The sequence below is a fragment of the Pungitius pungitius genome, chromosome 5 (assembly GCF_949316345.1).
Source record: "Pungitius pungitius chromosome 5, fPunPun2.1, whole genome shotgun sequence".
NCBI classification, from domain to species: Eukaryota; Metazoa; Chordata; class Actinopteri; order Perciformes; family Gasterosteidae; genus Pungitius; species Pungitius pungitius.
The window spans coordinates 23,414,050-23,435,378 of NC_084904.1; the positions used below are offsets into that span (position 1 = coordinate 23,414,050).

Here is a 21,329-nt window from a genome sequence, read left to right on the forward strand (position 1 = left end):
AGTTTTTAACTTTTGGATGGTAATATTATAATTTCTGACTTATCTAAACAATTTTCTCAATGATAAAGAGTGTCCCAACTTTTGACCTGTACTATAATAGGTGTTGACTTCTTTTCCATGACATCACATATGTTGACTTTTTTTTCAAAATATTTTTTGACCTAGTAATGTTTGACATTTTTTCCATGACCTTTTTTGAAATGGTATATTTTAACTTTTTTTCATACCAAATTTGCACTTCATTTAAAAAGGAACTTAATTCTTTACCACTTTTCCATGAGATTTTATGATCTGACATGTTAATTTTTTCTCACTAGTCAGAAGCTTTCATTCAGACTCAGTAAAATGACCCCTTACACACTCATGGTGTGTAGCTGCTAAAGTAAGAGCTAAATCTTGTTGTGTGTCTGTGTGTGTGTGGGGGGGGGGGCTTGTGTGTTTGGCAGTCCTGTGCATGACAAACTGGTCCAATTCCAGGCGTGTCGGGGGGCTGATATTTGTCTCACTGCCGGCGTTGCGGCCTTCCTCATCCTCTTTTTAGTTACCCCTCAGATTTGAATCGGCGTCGGGAGGGGCGGGGGGCGGGAGGGGGAGGGAGGGGGGGTCTGACAGCGCAGGAATAATTACAGTACAAGCTGCTGTTATATTAGCTCTCTTATCGGGCCTCCTGGAGGGGGTAGTTGATCAACTAAGGTCACTGTATCCTGACCACGGCACAGCAGCTACACAGCAGATATGATAAATAAACCGGCGGGGGGGGGGGGGGCAACAACACTGTTATCTGCTGCTGTTTGTTCCCCTACAGCCCCACCACGTCTGTGTTTCCAGAGGGGGGGGGGGAGTAAGAGGAGAGGAAGAAGAGGATGAGGAGCCGACGGGGGACAAATGCAAAGTGTAAACGATGAGCTGATAAAATGAACTCTGCATCATTTTGAAGCTCTTGTTTTTATTTTCTCCCCCATGTAGAAAAAGAATCAGCTAGATTATTGTAGCGATAATAGATGCAGCAAGTGAGGGGTGAGCATAGCGACGGGGGGAGACAATAAATACGTCTCCATTATTCTGTAGAGCAAGAGGTCGTGAGGGGGGGGGGGGGCACAGATGCAGATGCATCATTCCGGAGTCAAAGTGGGGCGCTCCGGGTGGAGGTGGAGCGGGAGCCATTACTCCGTGGTTTAGGGGGGTGGAGGAAGCAGGTTTACCGACATTATTCTCCACCTGACGGAGGAGTGTTAATGGTTGGGGGGGGGGGGGGGGGCATTTCTTTCACTAACTCAAACCATGTTGTAATTTTAGTCGCAGCGATCGGTTAGTCATCACTTTACTCACTGTAAGAAATAACAAGGAGTATTTAACATATTTCATTTTAGAGGTAACACTGACCTGCTGAAATGTGACAAGTGAAAGAAGAAGAGCATCCTAATGTGTGACACATCTGCGCGCACACACACACACACACACACACACACACACACACAGACACACACACTTAATAAAGTCAGATGTGAATTTGTTCGTCTTGCACAGAAAGCTGCAGCATGAATATGACAGATAGTCGATGGTGTGACACAATGCAAAGTAACACACGACCTGTGTGTCATTGTGTGTGTGTGTCTGTGTGTGTGTGTGTGAGAAGCTGATGTGAAGCCTCCTGACAGTCGGAGTTGTCCAGACTCTGATTATCATTTTGAGGTTTGACAGTATGTTTGAATTAAAAAAGGAGAGTAAGATAAGAGACACACGTTCTCACTCACACACTCAAAACGTAGTGAAAAGAATAGAATTCATTTTCAATAAATCTAAATATATTTCTAAATGTTAATGAAGCAGAGATAATAATAATGAACAATAACAGGTTTATTAATAATAATAATAATAATAGTATAATAATTAAAAGCAGTGCATCACAGATGAGGTACATTTCTTTATTGTAAATAAAGATCTGCGCTGCAGGAATGTCAAGAAAAAGGTAAACTATTTCATCAAGGGAAATAAAAGAAATCAACTGAAGTGCCATCGATGTGCGCTTCATTGTTCGGCACTGAAATGTGAAATGACAAAATACATAAAGTGATCAATGCAGCGCGATTTAAGAAGAACTTGAGATGAAAAAATACAAAAAACGATTTGAATCTTCAGGACGTCGGGTTGGACCCGGATGAAGTGTTCAACAAAATAAAATGAGGAACTCATTCCGTGTCTCCGGAGGAGGAACCCTGCGGACCACAATCACGTCACTCTGCACTGGAAACGCGCTGGTTAGCATCAAAGCTAAAGGCGCTAACAAGCGAGATTTCTTTGATTCAAAATAAACCACAACAGTTCAAGTCCCTCTTTGGGGGACACAAAGCGGAGGAAGAAACTTAACAAGGTTAAACGTTCACGCTGCAGATTGTTTATTACATTCACAAGATATTTTTAGAAGAGAATAATTGAAATGTCCTGGAAAATGCTCACAACTTCACATCTCTTCTGCTTTTCACACTTCACACCTGGATTACATTTGGTGTCAAATCCTTCTGAACATTAACAGATTAATCAGTGGAAAATCGTTTCAAAGTAAAAGAGGGTCTCTAAGTGTCGACAGCAGTGAAGCGAACAGACTGAGAATCTTCCTCCTCGACTCAAAAAGGAAACGTCGCCTTCACTTGCGATCATACAGCAACCGGAAAGAAGTTCTTTTGAAACGAGTAAAGGAAGAGAAGAGAAGAGGAGGGCAACAGGAAGTACAAGACGCAGCCACCACCGGCTCCGGATCAGATTCACAGTTAGCATAACTGGACGTAGCGCTGTTAGCACAACGAGATGTAGCGCTGTTAGCATAGCGGGATGTAGAGCTGCTAGCATAACGGGATGTAGCACCGTTAGAATAACGAGATGTAGCACCGTTAGCATAACAGGACGTAGCGCTGCTAGCATAACGGGACGGAGCGTTGGATGAATTGAAGATAATTGTGTCCAAATTGTTCTTCATGGAGGAGCAGATATTTTTATAACCTATATCTTTAAATCTATTTTTTTGCAAAGGAAAAAAAATAGTTAAATGCAGCAAGACAGCATCCAATCAGGTAGCTTCAGATTTCCTGTGGCTCAGTTGGACATTTTTTGAATGAAGTAAAAAAAAAGAAAAGAAAAAAAAAGTAAACTTTTTACTTCTGCTTGACTTCAACCGCCAAGGCTCATGGGAGTTGTAGTACTAGAAGACTGAGAAGTCAGGATTGATCAAATATACGAATGAGTCCTCTTGATAAGCATTTATAAGCTGTACAAAAATATGTAAAAACACCATCGTGCAGTTATTGGAATATTTAATGTGTTTATTAATTTGTCAATGAATAAGAGTTATTATTAAAGCGTTTTGAATTAATCATTGTTCATTATGATAAATCTGCGCTTTCAATATTCTGAATTTTCTATTTGTCAGAATTTAAACCCCAATTTTGATGACACATTGATTTAGAGAGGTATTAATTTGATAAATATCTGTATATTTCTTTTATCATTCCTAACATTTCAGCCCTCAAACTGGTGCTGCGTTCAAGTCATACGGAATATGAGCTTTTAGCCTGTAAAGAGCTTTTTAGTGAACAAAATCTCACACAAAGACGTCGTCAGTTTTCATTTTGCAGAATTTGGATTAAAAAAGCGGGAAATAGTATGAGGAATATAAGCGTTGTTGATACTACAGCATTATTGTGGAAGCTAAGATCACTGACGGGACCTGAACACAACACAGAGTTCCGTCGGAAAGAAGAAGCAAATAAAAGACGACAAACTATACATTTAAGAGTTCCTCTCGTTGATGTTTGTTACTTGAGGAGCTGATTCGCTGCCTTCACTTGTCTCCTTCACTCTGGGCGCTAAAGGGGAGGCGGAGCGGTGCATTGTGGGTAGTGTAGTAGGAGGACGATCCGTGGGGACTCTATGAGATGGCCTTGGCTTCGGGTAAGAAGGCGTCCCAGTATTTTATCAGCTGGGGAGGCAAGAAGGGAAATGATTATATTGGAACTACTGACAAGTAGACAGGTATTTTTAGTAGCAGTAGAGATTACATTTAAACTATTTTTTTCTATAATGATGAAGAATTACAGCTAAAATATACATATATTTTAGTTAATATTTTATTAATATTAACATTTCAATTGAGAAATAGAACAAATTTGTTGCTAACAACAGAAATATGTAATTGACGTGAATAACAGAATAAACATATTTGGTTCTAAGTATTGTTTTTTTTCTAAATTATAAAACAAAATGGTTGTGTTACTGTACAGTAACACGTTAAACCGAGTTTCTACTCGTGAAGGTTTCACCTGCTGTTGTGTCTGAACCAGTGACTCCAGGTACTTGATGATGATGCTTTTAAAGTCCTTTACTCGCTCTTTCTGTTGAGAAAGCAAAGCATGAAACACACGTATGATGCGTGGCAATGAAGATGATGAAGATGATGATGATGATGGATCCGTCCTCCTCACCTCAAACCGGCTGACTTCTTTGCGTATGGTTTTGGAGATTTGATCAAAGTCTCTCTCTCCCTGCTGGACCTTCGTCTCCAGCTGGAAGACAGACGGACAAAAACAGACACGGAGCTTCTGGTTAGAATCATCATCATCATCATCATCATCATCCCACTTCAACTGGAAAACAAATAAAACTGAGGGGAATCAATATTTACTTATTATTGAAATGTTAATTTGGGATTCATCATAATAAAGATATTCGCTGAGTGGACACAAAGAACAATGCTTAAATCCCTGGTCGTCATGGAAACTAATGAAATTAAAAGAAACAGAAGCAACAGAGTAAAAGTATAACAAAGCAGAGACAGAGACACAGACAGGCAGCAGGTCTCACCTCCTCTATCTCCTGGTGCAGGAAGGCATTGAGGGAAAAATGCAACATAATTTAAAAGGGCAGCAAAAAAAAAAGATTCAGAGAAGAGAGAAGGACAAAACAAAGCATCACGTATCATGTGTTATTACACATCTATCCATCGTATATAATATATATATATAAATATATATACACAATGTGTTATAACACATCTATCCATCGTATATATATATATCATCTATACAATGTGTTATAACACATCTATCCATCGTATATACAGTATATTATCTATACAATGTGTTATAACACATCTATCCATCGTATATATATCATCATCTATACAATGTGTTATAACACATCTATCCATCGTGTATATATATATCATCTATACAATGTGTTATAACACATCTATCCATCATATATATATTATCTATACAATGTGTTATAACACATCTATCCATTGTGTATATATATCATCTATATGATGTATCATGTGTTATAACACATCTATCCATCGTATATATCATGTGTTATAACACATCTATCCATTGTGTATATATATCATCTATATGATGTATCATGTGTTATTACACATCTATCCATCGTATATATCATGTGTTATAACACATCTATCCATTGTGTATATATATCATCTATATGATGTATCATGTGTTATTACACATCTATCCATCGTATATATCATGTGTTATAACACATCTATCCATCGTATATATCATCTATATGATGTATCATGTGTTATTACACATCTATCCATCGTATATATCATGTGTTATAACACATCTATCCATCGTATATATCATCTATATGATGTATCATGTGTTATAACACATCTATCCATCGTATATATCATGTGTTATAACACATCTATCCATCGTATATATCATCTATATGATGTATCATGTGTTATAACACATCTATCCATTGTATATATCATCTATACGATGTATCATGTGTGGAAACACAGGACTCTGATGTTAAAGCTTTCTGTTCATAAAGTTCAGTTCCAGAGACGAGACGTCTCCTTTTGGTCATTTAAATCTCTAGCAGTTGTCTTTATTACTTGATATTAGACATCTTTATATTTGTGTTATTTATTCCTATTTGTTTTCTAAATGTTTACGGTCATGAAATTCTTCTTCATTATCTTTCTTCCACCAGAAATGAATTCTGGGTAATAACGATAAATCAATTCATTTGTGCTTTTCTTTACATAATGTCAAATTAAATGCATTATTTTATTATTATTCTATTTAGCTTTAAACCAATGTCCTGATTACGTTGAAGGAAAGATCTGATCTCAGAATTCAATCTGCTGCGTCTGCACTTCCTGTTTGTGGCCCACAGGGGGCAGCAGGCCTCCATATCCCCACAGACCCTGAACACACCGCTGAGCTGACTGAATGAAACAAAACACGAAGAAATGATCTTCAAACTAAATGATGCTTTTAATGTGAACCTTGATTTGTGCCTCGTCTCTGACATCATTTGCATATTTCAGTAAACATTTATACGCTATGATTATTATTGATGCTCCTGTGGTTTAATAAATGGATGGAATTGTTGAATCGTCACTTCATTGAAGCTTGTGACAACAACAAAAGACAACTGTGAGCTCCTGTTTATTTATGGAACCATTTGTTTGAACTCGATGATTTAATGATTTAATGATGGTGCTGCAGTGGACAAACCTGCGTCCTGTTGCTCGGCAACAGTGACCAGTGCTGTTGTTGTTGTTGTGTTCAGTAAAGTCCTTCGTGTGAGGAGACAAACGACTGCTGACAGCCTCCAAATAAACGCTGGTTGTAACTCTACTGCGATCTGTCCTCATCTCAGGCCTCTGACAGCCCCCCCACCAGGCCCCCCTCACCCATCAGCTCCCCCCCCACCAGGCCCCCCCCTCACCCATCAGCCCACACCAAAACCCACACGGCTGACAGCTGCTCTGCTAAAAGACCAAACCCTCCCCACCACTGTGTGTGTGTGTGTGTGTGTCTCTGTGTGTGTGTGTGTGTGTCTCTGTGTGTGTGTGTGTGTGTGTCTGTGTCTGTGTGTGTGTGTGTGTGTGTCTGTGTCTGTGTGTGTGTGTGTGTGTGTGTGACAGCTTTGACTGAAGCTCTAATAAACTACTTTTCTTCTCGTTCGTTCGACTGAGTTCGTTTTGAAAGAAAAAAAGAAAAAGATTTATATACAATGAAAAAAAAAGTTTTCACATGACTGAGCTGCTGAGGTGCGCTTGTTTTCCTCGACCGGACACACCAGCGGCCTGCGGGGGGGGCGGGGGGGGTTGCTTCCTGAGAGCATAAGGAGCTGTACTGTAATCACACAAACTAGATACCTTCATGAGATGTTTAATTCACCGTTGAATTAAAACGGACCACAGGGACGCTGTAGCTCTGCCCCCCCCCCCTGTCCCCCTGTCCTCTCAACCCCACCTGCCGCCCCCCCCCCTCACCTCTCTGATCTCGTCCTTGGCCTGCTGCACTTTGTCGGGTTTGTTGTTGAACTGAAGTTTGGTTTCAGCTTCTCGTTTCTTCTGAAGGAGAATCTGAGAGTCCTGAAGCTTCTGCCAAGTCCTCATCCTGTGGTCAAAGACGGCCTGCACACACACACACACACACACAGATCTCATAGCAGAACGCAGTGGAGCATCACTTCGGGACCCCGCCCCCCACTCTGCCCCCCCCCCCACCTTGACGGCTCCGATGAGGCGGACGTAGTCGCCCAGCAGCTCGGAGAAGAAGTAGAAGTCAGCGTTGGCCTGGTCCTGGTGCAGCTGCTCCATCTTCTCCTCCACCTCGGCCAGCTGGGACAGCGCCCGGGACAGAGCCGTGTGGTCCTCGCTGTTCCCCAACATGGCCGCCGACTTGGCGAAGAGCGCCGTGTTCCCCGAGAGCTCTGTGGTGATATTATAAATACATATAAATACATGTGATGTAACATCCACATATAGTGATATTATAAATACATGTGATGTAACATCCACGTATGGTGATATTATAAATACATGTGATGTAACATCCACGTATGGTGATATTATAAATACATGTGATGTAACATCCACGTATGGTGATATTACAAATACATGTGATGTAACATCCATTTATGGTGATATTATAAATACATGTGATGTAACATCCACATATAGTGATATTATAAATATATGTGATGTAACATCCACGTATGGTGATATTATAAATACATGTGATATAACATCCATGTAAGGTGATATTATAAATACATGTGATGTAACATCCACATATAGTGATATTATAAATACATGTGATGTAACATCCATGTAAGGTGATATTATAAATACATGTGATGTAACATCCACATATAGTGATATTATAAATACATGTGATGTAACATCCACGTATGGTGATATTATAAATACATGTGATGTAACATCCACGTATGGTGATATTATAAATACATGTGATGTAACATCCACATATAGTGATATTATAAATTCATGTGATGTAACATCCACATATAGTGATATTATAAATACATGTGATGTAACATCCACGTATGGTGATATTATAAATACATGTGATGTAACATCCACGTATGGTGATATTATAAACACATGTGATGTAACATCCACATATAGTGATATTATAAATACATGTGATGTAACATCCACATATAGTGATATTATAAATACATGTGATGTAACATCCACGTATAGTGATATTATAAATACATGTGATGTAACATCCACATATAGTGATATTATAAATACATGTGATGTAACATCCACATATAGTGATGTTATAAATACATGTGATGTAACATCCACGTAAGGTGATATTATAAATACATGTGATGTAACATCCATGTAAGGTGATATTATAAATACATGTGATGTAACATCCACGTAAGGTGATATTATAAATACATGTGATGTAACATCCATGTAAGGTGATATTATAAATACATATAAATACATGTGATGTAACATCCATGTATGGTGATATTATAAATACATGTGATGTAACATCCACGTAAGGTGATATTATAAATACATGTGATGTAACATCCATGTAAGGTGATATTATAAATACATATAAATACATGTGATGTAACATCCATGTATGGTGATATTATAAATACATGTGATATAACATCCACGTAAGGTGATATTATAAATACATGTGATGTAACATCCATGTAAGGTGATATTATAAATACATATAAATACATGTGATGTAACATCCATGTATGGTGATATTATAAATACATGTGATATAACATCCACGTAAGGTGATATTATAAATACATGTGATGTAACATCCATGTAAGGTGATATTATAAATACATATAAATACATGTGATGTAACATCCATGTATGGTGATATTATAAATACATGTGATATAACATCCACGTAAGGTGATATTATAAATACATGTGATGTAACATCCATGTAAGGTGATATTATAAATACATATAAATACATGTGATGTAACATCCATGTATGGTGATATTATAAATACATGTGATGTAACATCCACATATGGTGATATTATAAATACATGTGATGTAACACACACATATAGTGATATTATAAATACATATAAATACATGTGATGTAACATCCATGTATGGTGATATTATAAATACATGTGATATAACATCCACGTATAGTGATATTATAAATACATGTGATGTAACATCCACGTATAGTGATGTTATAAATACATATAAATACATGTGATATAACATCCATGTATGGTGATATTATAAATACACGTGATGTCATTCATACAGACACGTCTCACCCTTCCTGTGACACACCAGAGACTCGACGCTGGCGTGAAGTTTCCTCAGCTGGACGTCCAGGTTGTCAAAGTGCTGCTGCTTCTCCTCGAACCACTGGAGGGAGACACGTCCTGCGTTGACTTCCTGCTTCCTACGCCCTTATTTCCTTTCTGGCTTCCTCCCCTCCTGCTTATTTTATTCCCTTCTGCCCCCTTCTATCCTTTCCTTCTTCATTTCTTCCTTCCTTGCTGCTTCCTCATTTAATCTCTCATTTGCATTTCATACTTCCCCACATGCTCCTCTAATGTTATCTTTATTGGATTCTTTGCTGCTTCCTTAAGTTTCCTTTGTCCTTTCCTTCCAATCTTCTCTACATCCTTATTTGCTTGTCTCCTCTGTTTCCTCTCCTCCCTCCTGGTGCACTCACGGCGTCTGACTCGTTCATCTTGATGGTCATCTTGTTGACGGCCTCCGCGGCTTTGTTGACCATTCGGAGGAGTCCGGCGCTGCTCAGAGCCTGAGTGCTGACGGCCCGCGGCAACTACACAACAAACAAAAAAACAAACAACAAACAACCTCAGAGCCACAATTCAACGCTGCTCTTATTGCGCTATTTGCAGGCGTTGAAGCCGGATGTCTTATTTTGAAAGGACAGAATTGGGGACCCGGATACTTTTGAGTTTGATCTCCATGAAACAAAGTTGAGAACGACGCGTTAGCTCGCGGCTAACTAGCCGTTAGCGTCCTGTCAACGACTCGGCTAAGTTTTACCTTTCGGAATTAAGTTCCGTTTCCAAGGCAACGGCACTGATGACCCGGCTACCTCATAGGTTTACATCACCTTGTAGTTTAAACACTTTCATATGTTCTGTTTTTAGTGAAACTATAGACGCGTCACTGCTGGTTTTATTACGTTATTATTTGGCTTTTAGAAATCAGTACAAATAAACACTTCCTGTGCGGATGTTTCACATTAAAAGAAAAAGAATTATAGTGATTTTATCTCTACACGATTGGTTGTTTCTTTTCATTTAAGGACTTAAACTCTTTGTCTTTCTATTTGTTTCCATTAAGTCTGTTTCGTTCAGTTTTAAATCTCATTCCACCTCTTTGTCTCTTTCACTCCGTTTTTCTGGTTCTTCTAATAAACGTCGCTCGCTTCTTCCTCTTTCCTCCGTCCTATTACCTCTATCGCAGCTGTGCCCCCCCCCCTCCCCCCTTGATTGTGATGTCTCCGCCATTTTATCCAATCAGATTTAACGTTTATGTGTCAACGACTTAACCGCCGTGAAAAAAACAACAAACAGCTGAAAATAGGCTCATTTTTCTTCATTTTGGAAAAGTTTACTTTTCCCCTGGACACGCAGCCCCCCCCCCCCTCTACCAATCTCATTTAGCGGGGCGGCCCGGTCCCCGGGGGGGGCGGGGGGGGGTTGTGTTTCATTAAGCGGTCGGACCGACACGCTCGGTCAGGCGTCCGAGTGATTCGTCTGTTAAATCTGTGACATCAGGCCATTTGTTGTGGAGCCAAAGAGCACAATCGTGCGTGTGTGTGAGGGGGGGGGGGGGGCGTGTTAGAGGGGATTTAGGAGGACGGGGAAGCGAGGAAACAGGAAGCTGTCGCAGGCTCTTAACCCCCGAAGCAGTTTTCGGCGGCTCGGAGCTTCCACCGCGTTTAGAAGTCAAAGTTGTTGGGTTTTTGTTTTTGGATCAGAGTGAGACATCTTCCCCCCCCCCTCGACATTCAGGGTCCCCAGAGGATGAACGCCACCTGCTGATCCTCCGGAGGCGTCCGACTGTCGCTCAGAAAGGAACCAGGGTCACCTGACCAGAGGCGTTCAGGCTCTCCTGGTAAAAAGCAGCTGTTTTACCTCGGAGCTCTCCAGGAACTGCAGCACGTCGGGGTCCTTCAGCAGGACGGGGTGCTTCACCGTCCTCATCAGGTACCTGCACACAGGACAAATACTGCACCAACCAGCCTGAACAACGTGTCCATCAGTGTGGAGTTCTACGGCTTTGACCTTCCTGTCAATCAGACACCAGCAGGAGAAGGCCAGCAGAATGCCAGCCCCCCCCCACCTCCTCACACACACCGTGATAATGACGCCGCTAATATTTGTGGTTCGACCTTTCGACCGATTTGACCAATTTAGATCAAATATTTTAAAAGGTGCTGAATAAAGTTAAAGTTTTTATTGTCCTTGTTTCTAACCAGAAGGGATAAAAAGCTGCAGCCTTTGTGTAGAATGTCCTACGGTGTCCCTGAAGGCACCGCGGGGGACACGCCGAGAGTCCTCGTACCTCTCCAGAGACGAGCGCCTCTTCTCCACAAAGTCGTTGGACGACTGGTCCTCCTTCCCCACCTTCACCTTGGTCATCCCTGCAGAGGGACACGTCCACAGCGTGCTGACAGATGTTCTGAACTAGACTTTATTCTCCAGAAGGAGACAAAGATCCTCGGACAAACGCGAGCTGGCTGTGCTTACCCACAATGCTTTTCTCTGGCACGGGGGGGACGACGTAGCCCACGTGCAGGTACTTAGAGGCCAGTTTGCTGTGTAGACCCAGAAAGTCACTGAAACGTCTTTTAACTGAGAACTCATGACTCTTAAAAAGAGACATGGACGTCTGGGAGAAAGACAGGAGGACATAAGGAGACAGTGTTAAGAGACAGTACGTATATAAAGAGACAAAAGACATTGAGAGACTTTAAGAGATGTCAGAGAGGCGTAAAGGGACGTAAGAGACGCTCAAATAACTAGTAAAAAGGATGGAGAGGACGTGTCCCACCAGGACCCCCCCCCCCCCCCCCCCCTACAGAGGACGTGTCCCACCAGGACCCCCCCCCCCCCCCTACACAGGACGTGTCCCAAACCTTCTGATTCAGCTGGTCGGTTCACAGTTGCTCACCTTGATGGACACTTTGTAGGCCATGTAGGCGTTCATCCCGTCACCTGGGACACACACACACACACACACACACACCATTATAATAGGGGTAGATGACATGCGGTGTTCTGATTGGTTGAGAGTGAGTCCCATGGTGTATTGAGTCATAATGTAGCTGTTCACATCACACTCACACATTCTGAAATATTGTTGACAATAAAGTACAAGTAATATATATGTATACTCCTGCTAAGATGAACACTACTGTTAGTCCACAGTACCACAGAGTACTGCAGTACTACAGTGAGGTACTACAGTGAGGTGGAGCCGTACTCACCCACTTTCTCGGGGTGGGACACTGAGATCTGCATGTCGAAGGAATCGCCTCCTTCCTCTTCTTCCATCTGCAAACAGGAACAAATTAAACATTTAAACTACCTGACAGTGACCAGGTAAATATTATTCAGATGGGCGACATATTGTACAATAAGCTGATACCTAAACCTTGTGGTATTAGTACTCTAACGGCAGTAAAGCTTCCAAAATAAAAGCACATGAAACAGAAACCGTTTGAGAAAAGCAGAATGTGAAACAACTGGATTCATCTTTTAGTAAGAAGAACAAAATAAAGGTGTCGTCATGGCGATCAGGGGATAAAGTGTGTGTGTGTGTGTGGAGTCACCTCGTCGAAGGAGGAGTGTGTGAACATGTCGTCGTGGGCGAGGTGCGGCGTGATGACGGAGCAGGGGGGGGTCACGGGGGTGATGGCGGGCGACGGGCCGTCTGAGAGCAGGACGTCTCTCTCCGGGCTGTCCAAGGACACCTCCTCCGTGGCCTCTGGACACAGAGGGGGGGTGTGTGTGTGTGTGTATGCGTGTGTGTGTACGTGTGTGTGTGTGTGTGTCTGTGTGTGTGTGTGTGTATACCTGCAAACAGGTCTTCTGGGTCGTCATCAAACAGTGAATCCGGTTTGGGTCCATTTGAGATGTCTTCAGCAGCGAGACTGGCTGGTTCTGACTACACACACACACACACACACACACACACACACAGTAAAAGAACATTACAAATAAATTGAAAATTATTAAACAAATAATCATTTTATTTTAATAATTTAAAATTACAGTTTAAAATTAAAAACCAGCAAAAACAACATTCAACCTCCTCCAGCAACACACACCAGGACGAAGAGGAGGAAGAGGAAGAGGATTTAGCTGAGTGGATAGAAAAGAGGAAACGAGCGATGACACAGAGGAGCTTCCTGACTCCTGACTCAGCAACACACACACACACACACACACACACACACACACACACACACACACACACACACACACACACACACACACACACACACACACACACACACACACACAATTAAAAAACTAAAAAAGGTGGTCCTCATTTCAGTTCCATTATGATGCGTTCAGGCTCTGCTCAGTGAAAATGAACGTTATGATGATGCGTTCACTCGTAATCTGTGAAATGTGGTTTTAGTGACGAACTTGAATGAATCCAGATGTTCTCACATGAATATTAAATAGAAGACAAATCACGATGTGATCCTACCACAAGATCTAAGCACATTATTACAATTATATAATATATATATAATATAACAGTCATTGTAATAAAGAGATTTGTTGTAACGAATAGAAATGTTATTTTAGTTACTGCAGGGATAGTTCATGTCGTTGTGAAACGGAAACGCTGAGACACTAGAAAGGAAAGGGGTCAAAGGTCATTGAACACTCCACTTAACCCCGTCCACCTTAAACAACTCACAACGTGGGTCTGTTTAACACCCTTCAGTGTTTATTGGTCCTGGTGAAGCAGTGTGTCTGTTATGAACGCACACAGAGGAAGTGGATGACACACACACACACACACACACACACACACAGGTCAGTGAGGTGTTGTGACACTCAACGATGACAAACATCACGAGGAATGAAATCCAAAGTGCTGACATGACAAAAACAGAAAAAAGTGTGTATATACACGTTTGTTTGTTTGTGTGTATGTATGTTTGTGTGTTTGTGTGTATGTATGTTTGTGTGTTTGTGTTCATATATTCAGCTGAAGTTGCAACACTGCTGAAGTCTGATAATCTGAGATATTGTTCGTAGTGAGACGTCTCACTCCTACTGATATTTATCCACCAGTTAATTTATTAAAGGGATAGTACACCAAAATACCAAAGAAGTACATGTTTGGATATTTAATGCTTTTAGTATCAGATTATCCGGAGTGAAACTGTTTCTTTGTGTAACTTACAGGGTTTGTCTCACAAGGTAAAACATAACACCGCTTCCAGATATTTGAGCCAACAAAACTCAACGGCTTCTATAATTCACGCAGTGTGACGTGTGAGCTCATGTTGTTGATTCTGAGCGGCTAACAGAGCTTTGCCTTCTCCACGTGGGTCGAGGTCAATTCGGCTTGGACGGTTAAAACGAGAGCTTATGGACATTTTCCTGTGTATCATCTTCATTTAGAGTTAACATATAAACTATTTACACACCTCAACAACTCCCTTCCCTTTTACTACTAAACCTTGTTTTTTTACAGATAATTAAGAATTGCATTTTGACTGAATAGCATGTTGTGATATTAGTCCACTTTTTGTTTTGAGACATTACGTATTATTTGAAAACATTTATTCAATTGAAGAGTTTAACTCCACACATCTGCATTTCTCTTTATTTTCGTTCCCAGTCTACCCTGAACGCATCACCGACACCTACGTGAGTGTCACCTGACGCGAGCACGCAAACGCACCTATGCTGCGTTTCTCTCCGCGCTCACGTGACCCTCATCGGCCGCCGTCGCCGCGGCTCTGAAGGCCACCGTCCGTGTGGTTGCACACTGCAATCTCAATTGGCAGCGGTATTAAAGCGGAGGTGTGCAAAACAAACACCCCCCACCCCCACAAACCACCACACCAAACCCCATTGAAAAATGAACCGACCCCCCCTCTAGCTGAGCCGGAGGCATCACGCCTCGGCTCAGTCCGGCCTCCCCCGTCACCTCCTCCCCCCTCGCGCTCACCTCCAGGGTGGCGCTGTGCTCCGGGAACAGGTCCTCCCCGTCCTCCAGCTCCTGGAAGTCGGTGTGCTGCGGCGGGGGCTCCCTGGCTGCTTCCGCCATGGTCGCGGTCGGTCCTGCGGTGTGAGTGTGACGATGGCTAACTAGCTACTGGCTAACGGACGAGCACACGCGCGCACACGACACACGCACGCATACACACACACACACACGGGCAGCCGACTGACAGATCGGGGGGGGGGGGAGTCAGGAGGTTTTCCCACTCTGTCATGTGACGACCTGAAGTCCTGTTGGGAGACAGAGAGGAGGAGAAAGAGGAGGTCTCACTCTGTGTGGCCTCAGGAGAACTTTGAGTATTTTCCAACATTTCGTTTTATAATTTTGGCTTAAAAAAATCTTTATCTTATCTTTATCTCTTTATATCAGTTTGTTAATCATTTGAATAATAATAAGATAACATATAATTAAGAAAACTTAAATCGTTTTATTTAATAGAATTTCTACTTTGATGCGTTGACAATTTCTGAAAACACGTTTTACTTTCCAAGCAGTAGTTTTACTTGCAATATTTGTTTAGCTACTTTTACTTGTACTTCTCATCAGTGTGGTATTACTACTTTTACTGAATTAAGTCATATTTACTCCTTCCACTTTATTCTGTCCGTTCCTCCCGTTCAATAAAGTTTTGTTTTGAGCAAAGACAACCAATCAGAGCCGTCACTGCGGCGTCACATGCTGCTTTACTTCCGTGTTGTTAGCGAATCACTGGCGGCAACTGTAAGCTAACCGAGAGCTAACAGAAGGAATACCGGCCGCTGAACTACGTTTAAGGCGCCGCAGGGACCGCAGCCGTCGCTGGCTTCTTGTTAGCCATCTCGCGGTAATTACACCGCCTCAGAAAAGTGAACCGGGTTCGGGTTTGAATTTCAGTTCCACTTCAGTGCCGATGTTAGCATGCATGCTAGCGAGGACACGGCTAGCATGATCCCGGAAGACGTTCGACATTTGAACCAGGAGGACGAGGAGGCGCTGGAGCTAGCGTTAGCTGACATGACGGTGGAAGGTAAACGCAAGCCAGCGTACTCTGTTAGTGCGTATGCACTAGTGAACAAGGAGAGAGAAACTAGTGAACAAGGAGAGAGAAACTAGTGAACAAGGAGAGAGAAACTAGTGAACAAGGAGAGAGAAACTAGTGAACAAGGAGAGAGAAACTAGTGAACAAGGAGAGAGAAACTAGTGAACAAGGAGAGAGAAACTAGTGAACAAGGAGAGAGAACCTAGTGAACAAGGAGGGAGAAACTAGTGAACAAGGAGGGAGAAACTAGTGAACAAGGAGGGAGAAACTAGTGAACAAGGAGAGAGAACCTAGTGAACAAGGAGAGAGAAACTAGTGAACAAGGAGAGAGAAACTAGTGAACAAGGAGAGAGAAACTAGTGAACAAGGAGAGAGAAACTAGTGAACAAGGAGAGAGAACCTAGTGAACAAGGAGGGAGAAACTAGTGAACAAGGAGGGAGAAACTAGTGAACAAGGAGGGAGAAACTAGTGAACAAGGAGAGAGAACCTAGTGAACAAGGAGAGAGAAACTAGTGAACAAGGAGAGAGAAACTAGTGAACAAGGAGAGAGAACCTAGTGAACAAGGAGAGAGAAACTAGTGAACAAGGAGAGAGAAACTAGTGAACAAGGAGAGAGAACCTAGTGAACAAGGAGAGAGAACCTAGTGAACAAGGAGAGAGAAACTAGTGAACAAGGAGAGAGAACCTAGTGAACAAGGAGAGAGAAACTAGTGAACAAGGAGAGAGAAACTAGTAAACAAGAGGAGATAAAAGTAGTAAACGAGATGAAACTAGTAAACAAGAGGAGATGAAACTAGTAAACAAGAGGAGATGAAACTAGTAAACAAGAGGAGATAAAAGTAGTAAACAAGAGGAGATGAAACTAGTGAACAAGAGGAGATGAAACTAGTAAACAAAAGGAGACGCACTGTTCAGCAGTGCGTCTCCTCCCGTCCTCACTGGCCTTCTCTCCCCCTCAGACCTGCTGCAGCAGGTTCAGTCCGTGCAGACGGAGGGCTCGACCTCGGAGGTGGGGGTCAACACGGAGGCGGGCTGGGAGGGCCGGGTGGCGGCCATGTTGGCGTCCGGCGCGGGCCTCGCCGTGCAGTACGACGCTCTGATGAAGAAGCAGGACGAGGAGGAGCAGGAGCAGGAGGAACACACGCAGCAGATGCAGAAGAAGAAGGAGGAGGCCATGCAGCAGCACCAGGTGAGGCTGAGACACACACACACACACATGAGGGTGTGGCGGTGCAGTGCACCTGTTAACGTGTGCGTGCCTCTTCAGGCTCTTCTGGACAAAGTGGAGTCTCTGCGAGTCAAACTGCAGCTGAACAACTCAAAGGCCACCAGGAAGAACTTCCTGGCTAAGAAACAGGAAATGACCTCGGAGAAGAACCGAGCGGAGGAGGAGACAAACAGGTGAAGACTAGGAGGAGGAGGCCTCAGGATTCTCCCAAACACCCAACTGTTGTAACCCTTTGGCCCTTCCTCCTCCTCTCCTCCTAATCTCCCACCTCCACTCCAGGCTCACCAAGGAGCTGGAGGAAAGCGACCGGAAGCTGGCGGCCCTCACGGAGGAGCAGAGTGACGAGCAGCGGAGGTGGCAGGCGGAGTTGGAGGAGCTGAGGCTGGAGATGGAGCGGGTGAAGAAGGAGGCGCAGGAGGTGGAGCTGCGAGCCTTAAAGGACGAGATTGTCGCCGTGGAGAAGCAGAGAGACGTCGCCATGACTCGCATCGAGGCCTGGTTCAGAGAGGTAGAGCCCTTAGATGTGTGATCAAGTTTCATCTCTGCTGATATCAACGATCAATTTCATTAGTGATCAATAATAACATGGATACAGATCTCTGTGATTGTAGCAGCTGGTCGACTCGGATACAGCATCTCTAACATCTATTTTACATTCATGTATTCATATTTTTCTCACAAGCTACAGTTTACAGATTACACCTGAACTCATCAGAACTGTATCATGTTCTCCTTCACTGAGCAGAGCCTGAACGCATCGTCATGTAACTGAAGTGAACCTCTGTCTGTTAGCTGTTAGCTGTTAGCGCAGCTGCTAGCTCTGTTGGCTTCTTCTCCTGTTGATAATGTCACATGATCAGAGGCTAGAAAGGCATCCATGATGTCATCATGTCCCAGGTGGGTCAGTACCTGAACGCCCTGCGGGTGGAGTCGCCTCAGGACTTCCATCACGAGCGGCTGCAGTGGGAGAAGAAGGAAGGTCTGGTCCGGAGGAACCGGGCCGAGCTCCAGAGTCGCTTCCAGGAGGTCCTGCGGCAGCTGCAGGAGGGCCGGGGGTTAGAGTCCCTCCCCAGGATCAACGTGCCGTCTCTGCCACAGGTCCCCACGGTGAGGTTCAGGACACGCGTCCACCAGTCCAGGACAGCGTTACACATATTTAACGTCATCTTCTCTTTCCTGCCCCCGTCAGGCCGACCTGAGGTTCAATCAGGTGATCCGATCGCAGATGCCCCCCCCTCCCCCCATCCCGATGAACCGCCCCTTCGCCCCCCAGAGACACCCGCCTCCGTTTCATCCCCCTTACCATCCCCAGTACCGCCACCGCTACCTGCACCACCTGCCCCCCCGTCACCACTTCCCACCCCATCACCTGCCCCCTCCCCCCCCTCAGTTCCAGCTCCACATGAGGGCGACGCCCCCTCCCAGCCTCTCGCCGTCGCCTCCCATGCCGCCCGTCCACCCAGCGGCTCCTTCCACGCCTCCTCCGCCCGCCGCCGCCGTCAAACTGGACATTCTCCTGGAGCGGCTGGGGGCTCGTTTCCCACAATGCAACAGGGCCCAGCTGATGTCGCTGCTGCAGCAGGTGAAGAGCTCCCGCGGCACGCTGGCCGGCATGTCCACGGAGGAGGTGATCGAGCAGGTGGGCTTCAAGCTGGCGCAGGGCGAGAGGTCGGCGCCGGGGCCAGCCAGCCGCCACGTGCCCCCCGGCCCCATCCAGAGGCCTGCGGCGCCGGGGGGGGCGGCGGCCAGCGGAGGCCTGGCGGTCGGAACCCGTAAACTCTGCCTGATGTGCCAGAACCACGTGGATCCGGAGAGCCGGCACCCGCTGAGCTGCTCCCACGCCATCCACAGGGACTGCATCCGGGTCTGGCTGCAGTCCAGCAAGAACAACTCGTGCCCCTTCTGCCCGGGGAAGTGACCCCAAGGGGGGGGTGACCCCCGAGTGGCAGAGGTCAACACCTGCGTTGATGGCGTTGTGCTTCTGTATCTCAGTTTAATTTGTTGTCACGACGATGAAATCTATTTTTATTAACAAATCCAGAAGTTGGACAAAGTGTGCTTTGGATGAAAGAATTAATAAAGTCAACTTTAAAGGCTCAAATACTTGAGTACAAGTTGGAGGTATTTTTAGTTCACTTTATTTCATCCCCTACTTCATAGTCCATTAGACACCTGTCAATCAGCATGTAGCCCCGCCCTAAAACATCCCATTTGTATTATTATTATTATATTGATAGAAATGGGGCATTTTAAAGATGTTGATGGACCAGAGACATGTAGAGACCACATATATACCCCCCCGCCCCCCAAGCGATCGCTCCCAACCCAAAGTGGGGCCTGGGGACCCTCGAGGGGCCGTACCAGAGGCTCTCGGGGGGCCCTCAGCAGAAGCAGTCTTTTCTTCTCAGTGTAGGAAAATAAATTCAACCTTTTTATTTTCTAATATTTCTCTATATATAGTGGACATCTGGGTTCAAATGGTTTCATGTTCTTCTGATCGTCTCAATGTGACGACGTAAAATCATCTGACGCCATCACAACAAGCCTCGACATTTACTCCGTCCTCCAGAGTTGGACACATCTTCCACCATTATCTTTTATCCTCATTGAAATAGCAACATTATTTGATATCTTGGTTAAGAGAAGTGTGAATGAACCAGATGAATCCCCCCCCCGACCCCCCGACCTCCCGACCCCCCCGACATGAGGGGAGGTTAAACTCTTCCCTTTGAGCTCTTTACACTTTACTTTAGGATCTTCCCCAGGACTAACAGCTGAACTTCGATAGAGGATGGTGTGCACGTGGACGGCGTGCACGTGGACGGCGTGCACGTGGACGGCGTGCACGTGGACGAGCGGCAGCAGGACGGCGAGGAAGACGAATGGTGTTTATCAGCTAATTGCCGTCCCTGTTTTGTCGTTCTTAAAAGGTTGTATTTATTAGTATCCATCATCGCTGTTGGTACATCAATTAATGGCGTTGACGGGGGGGGGGGAAGAATTCATCCTTCACGGGCAAAAGAACCCCCCTCCCCCCCCCGGCATTAAAGGCCTGTCATCCCAGCATGCCGCGGGGCCCCCAGCGGTGTCAATTATATTTGATTGACTGAGTAAAAGAAAGCACACAAATAAGCCAAAACAACGGACACAAAAATCCATACGTGACATCCCCCCCCCCCCCCCCCGGCTGTCAAATTCAGCGCTCGTCTCTTCGGTTTTCGGGGCGTGTGCCGTCCGCCGCCGCAGAGACAAACGCCTCTGTGTTTGTGTGTGTGTGTGTGCAGCAAACGTGCCCCCCCCCACCTTTACCCCCCCTCCTCCACCCACACACACAGAGAACCAATTAGCGGCTCCAGAGCCTCTCGGCCACGCCGCAGAACAGAGGCCCCCGGGTATCGACTCAAACTGTTGTCCAATAAATGAGGTCTAATTTATCAGTTTAACACCCCCCCCCCCCTGAAAGAAAGGAGGA

General features: G+C 44.3%; 2 protein-coding genes across 2 annotated transcripts; one reads left to right on the plus strand and one right to left on the minus strand.

Annotated features, from left to right (window-relative positions):
• Nucleotides 1–3,008: 3,008 nt before the first annotated feature.
• snx2 (sorting nexin 2) lies at nucleotides 3,009–15,760 on the minus strand. The gene is made up of 15 exons (XM_037482527.2): nucleotides 15,557–15,760; nucleotides 13,432–13,522; nucleotides 13,188–13,342; nucleotides 12,843–12,909; nucleotides 12,527–12,570; nucleotides 12,103–12,244; nucleotides 11,918–11,996; nucleotides 11,488–11,563; nucleotides 10,044–10,157; nucleotides 9,637–9,730; nucleotides 7,544–7,749; nucleotides 7,307–7,450; nucleotides 4,476–4,556; nucleotides 4,314–4,385; nucleotides 3,009–3,973 (listed from the first exon to the last, which is right to left on the minus strand). The coding sequence occupies exons 1-15, from the start codon at nucleotides 15,653–15,655 to the stop codon at nucleotides 3,923–3,925; spliced, it is 1,515 nt and encodes a 504-aa protein (XP_037338424.2). The 5' UTR covers nucleotides 15,656–15,760; the 3' UTR covers nucleotides 3,009–3,922.
• A 60-nt stretch (nucleotides 15,761–15,820) lies between these two features.
• On the plus strand, nucleotides 15,821–20,495 carry rnf214 (ring finger protein 214). The gene is made up of 6 exons (XM_037482525.2): nucleotides 15,821–16,616; nucleotides 17,589–17,818; nucleotides 17,897–18,030; nucleotides 18,137–18,365; nucleotides 18,755–18,964; nucleotides 19,047–20,495. The coding sequence occupies exons 1-6, from the start codon at nucleotides 16,508–16,510 to the stop codon at nucleotides 19,773–19,775; spliced, it is 1,641 nt and encodes a 546-aa protein (XP_037338422.2). The 5' UTR covers nucleotides 15,821–16,507; the 3' UTR covers nucleotides 19,776–20,495.
• The last annotated feature ends 834 nt before the right edge of the window (nucleotides 20,496–21,329 follow it).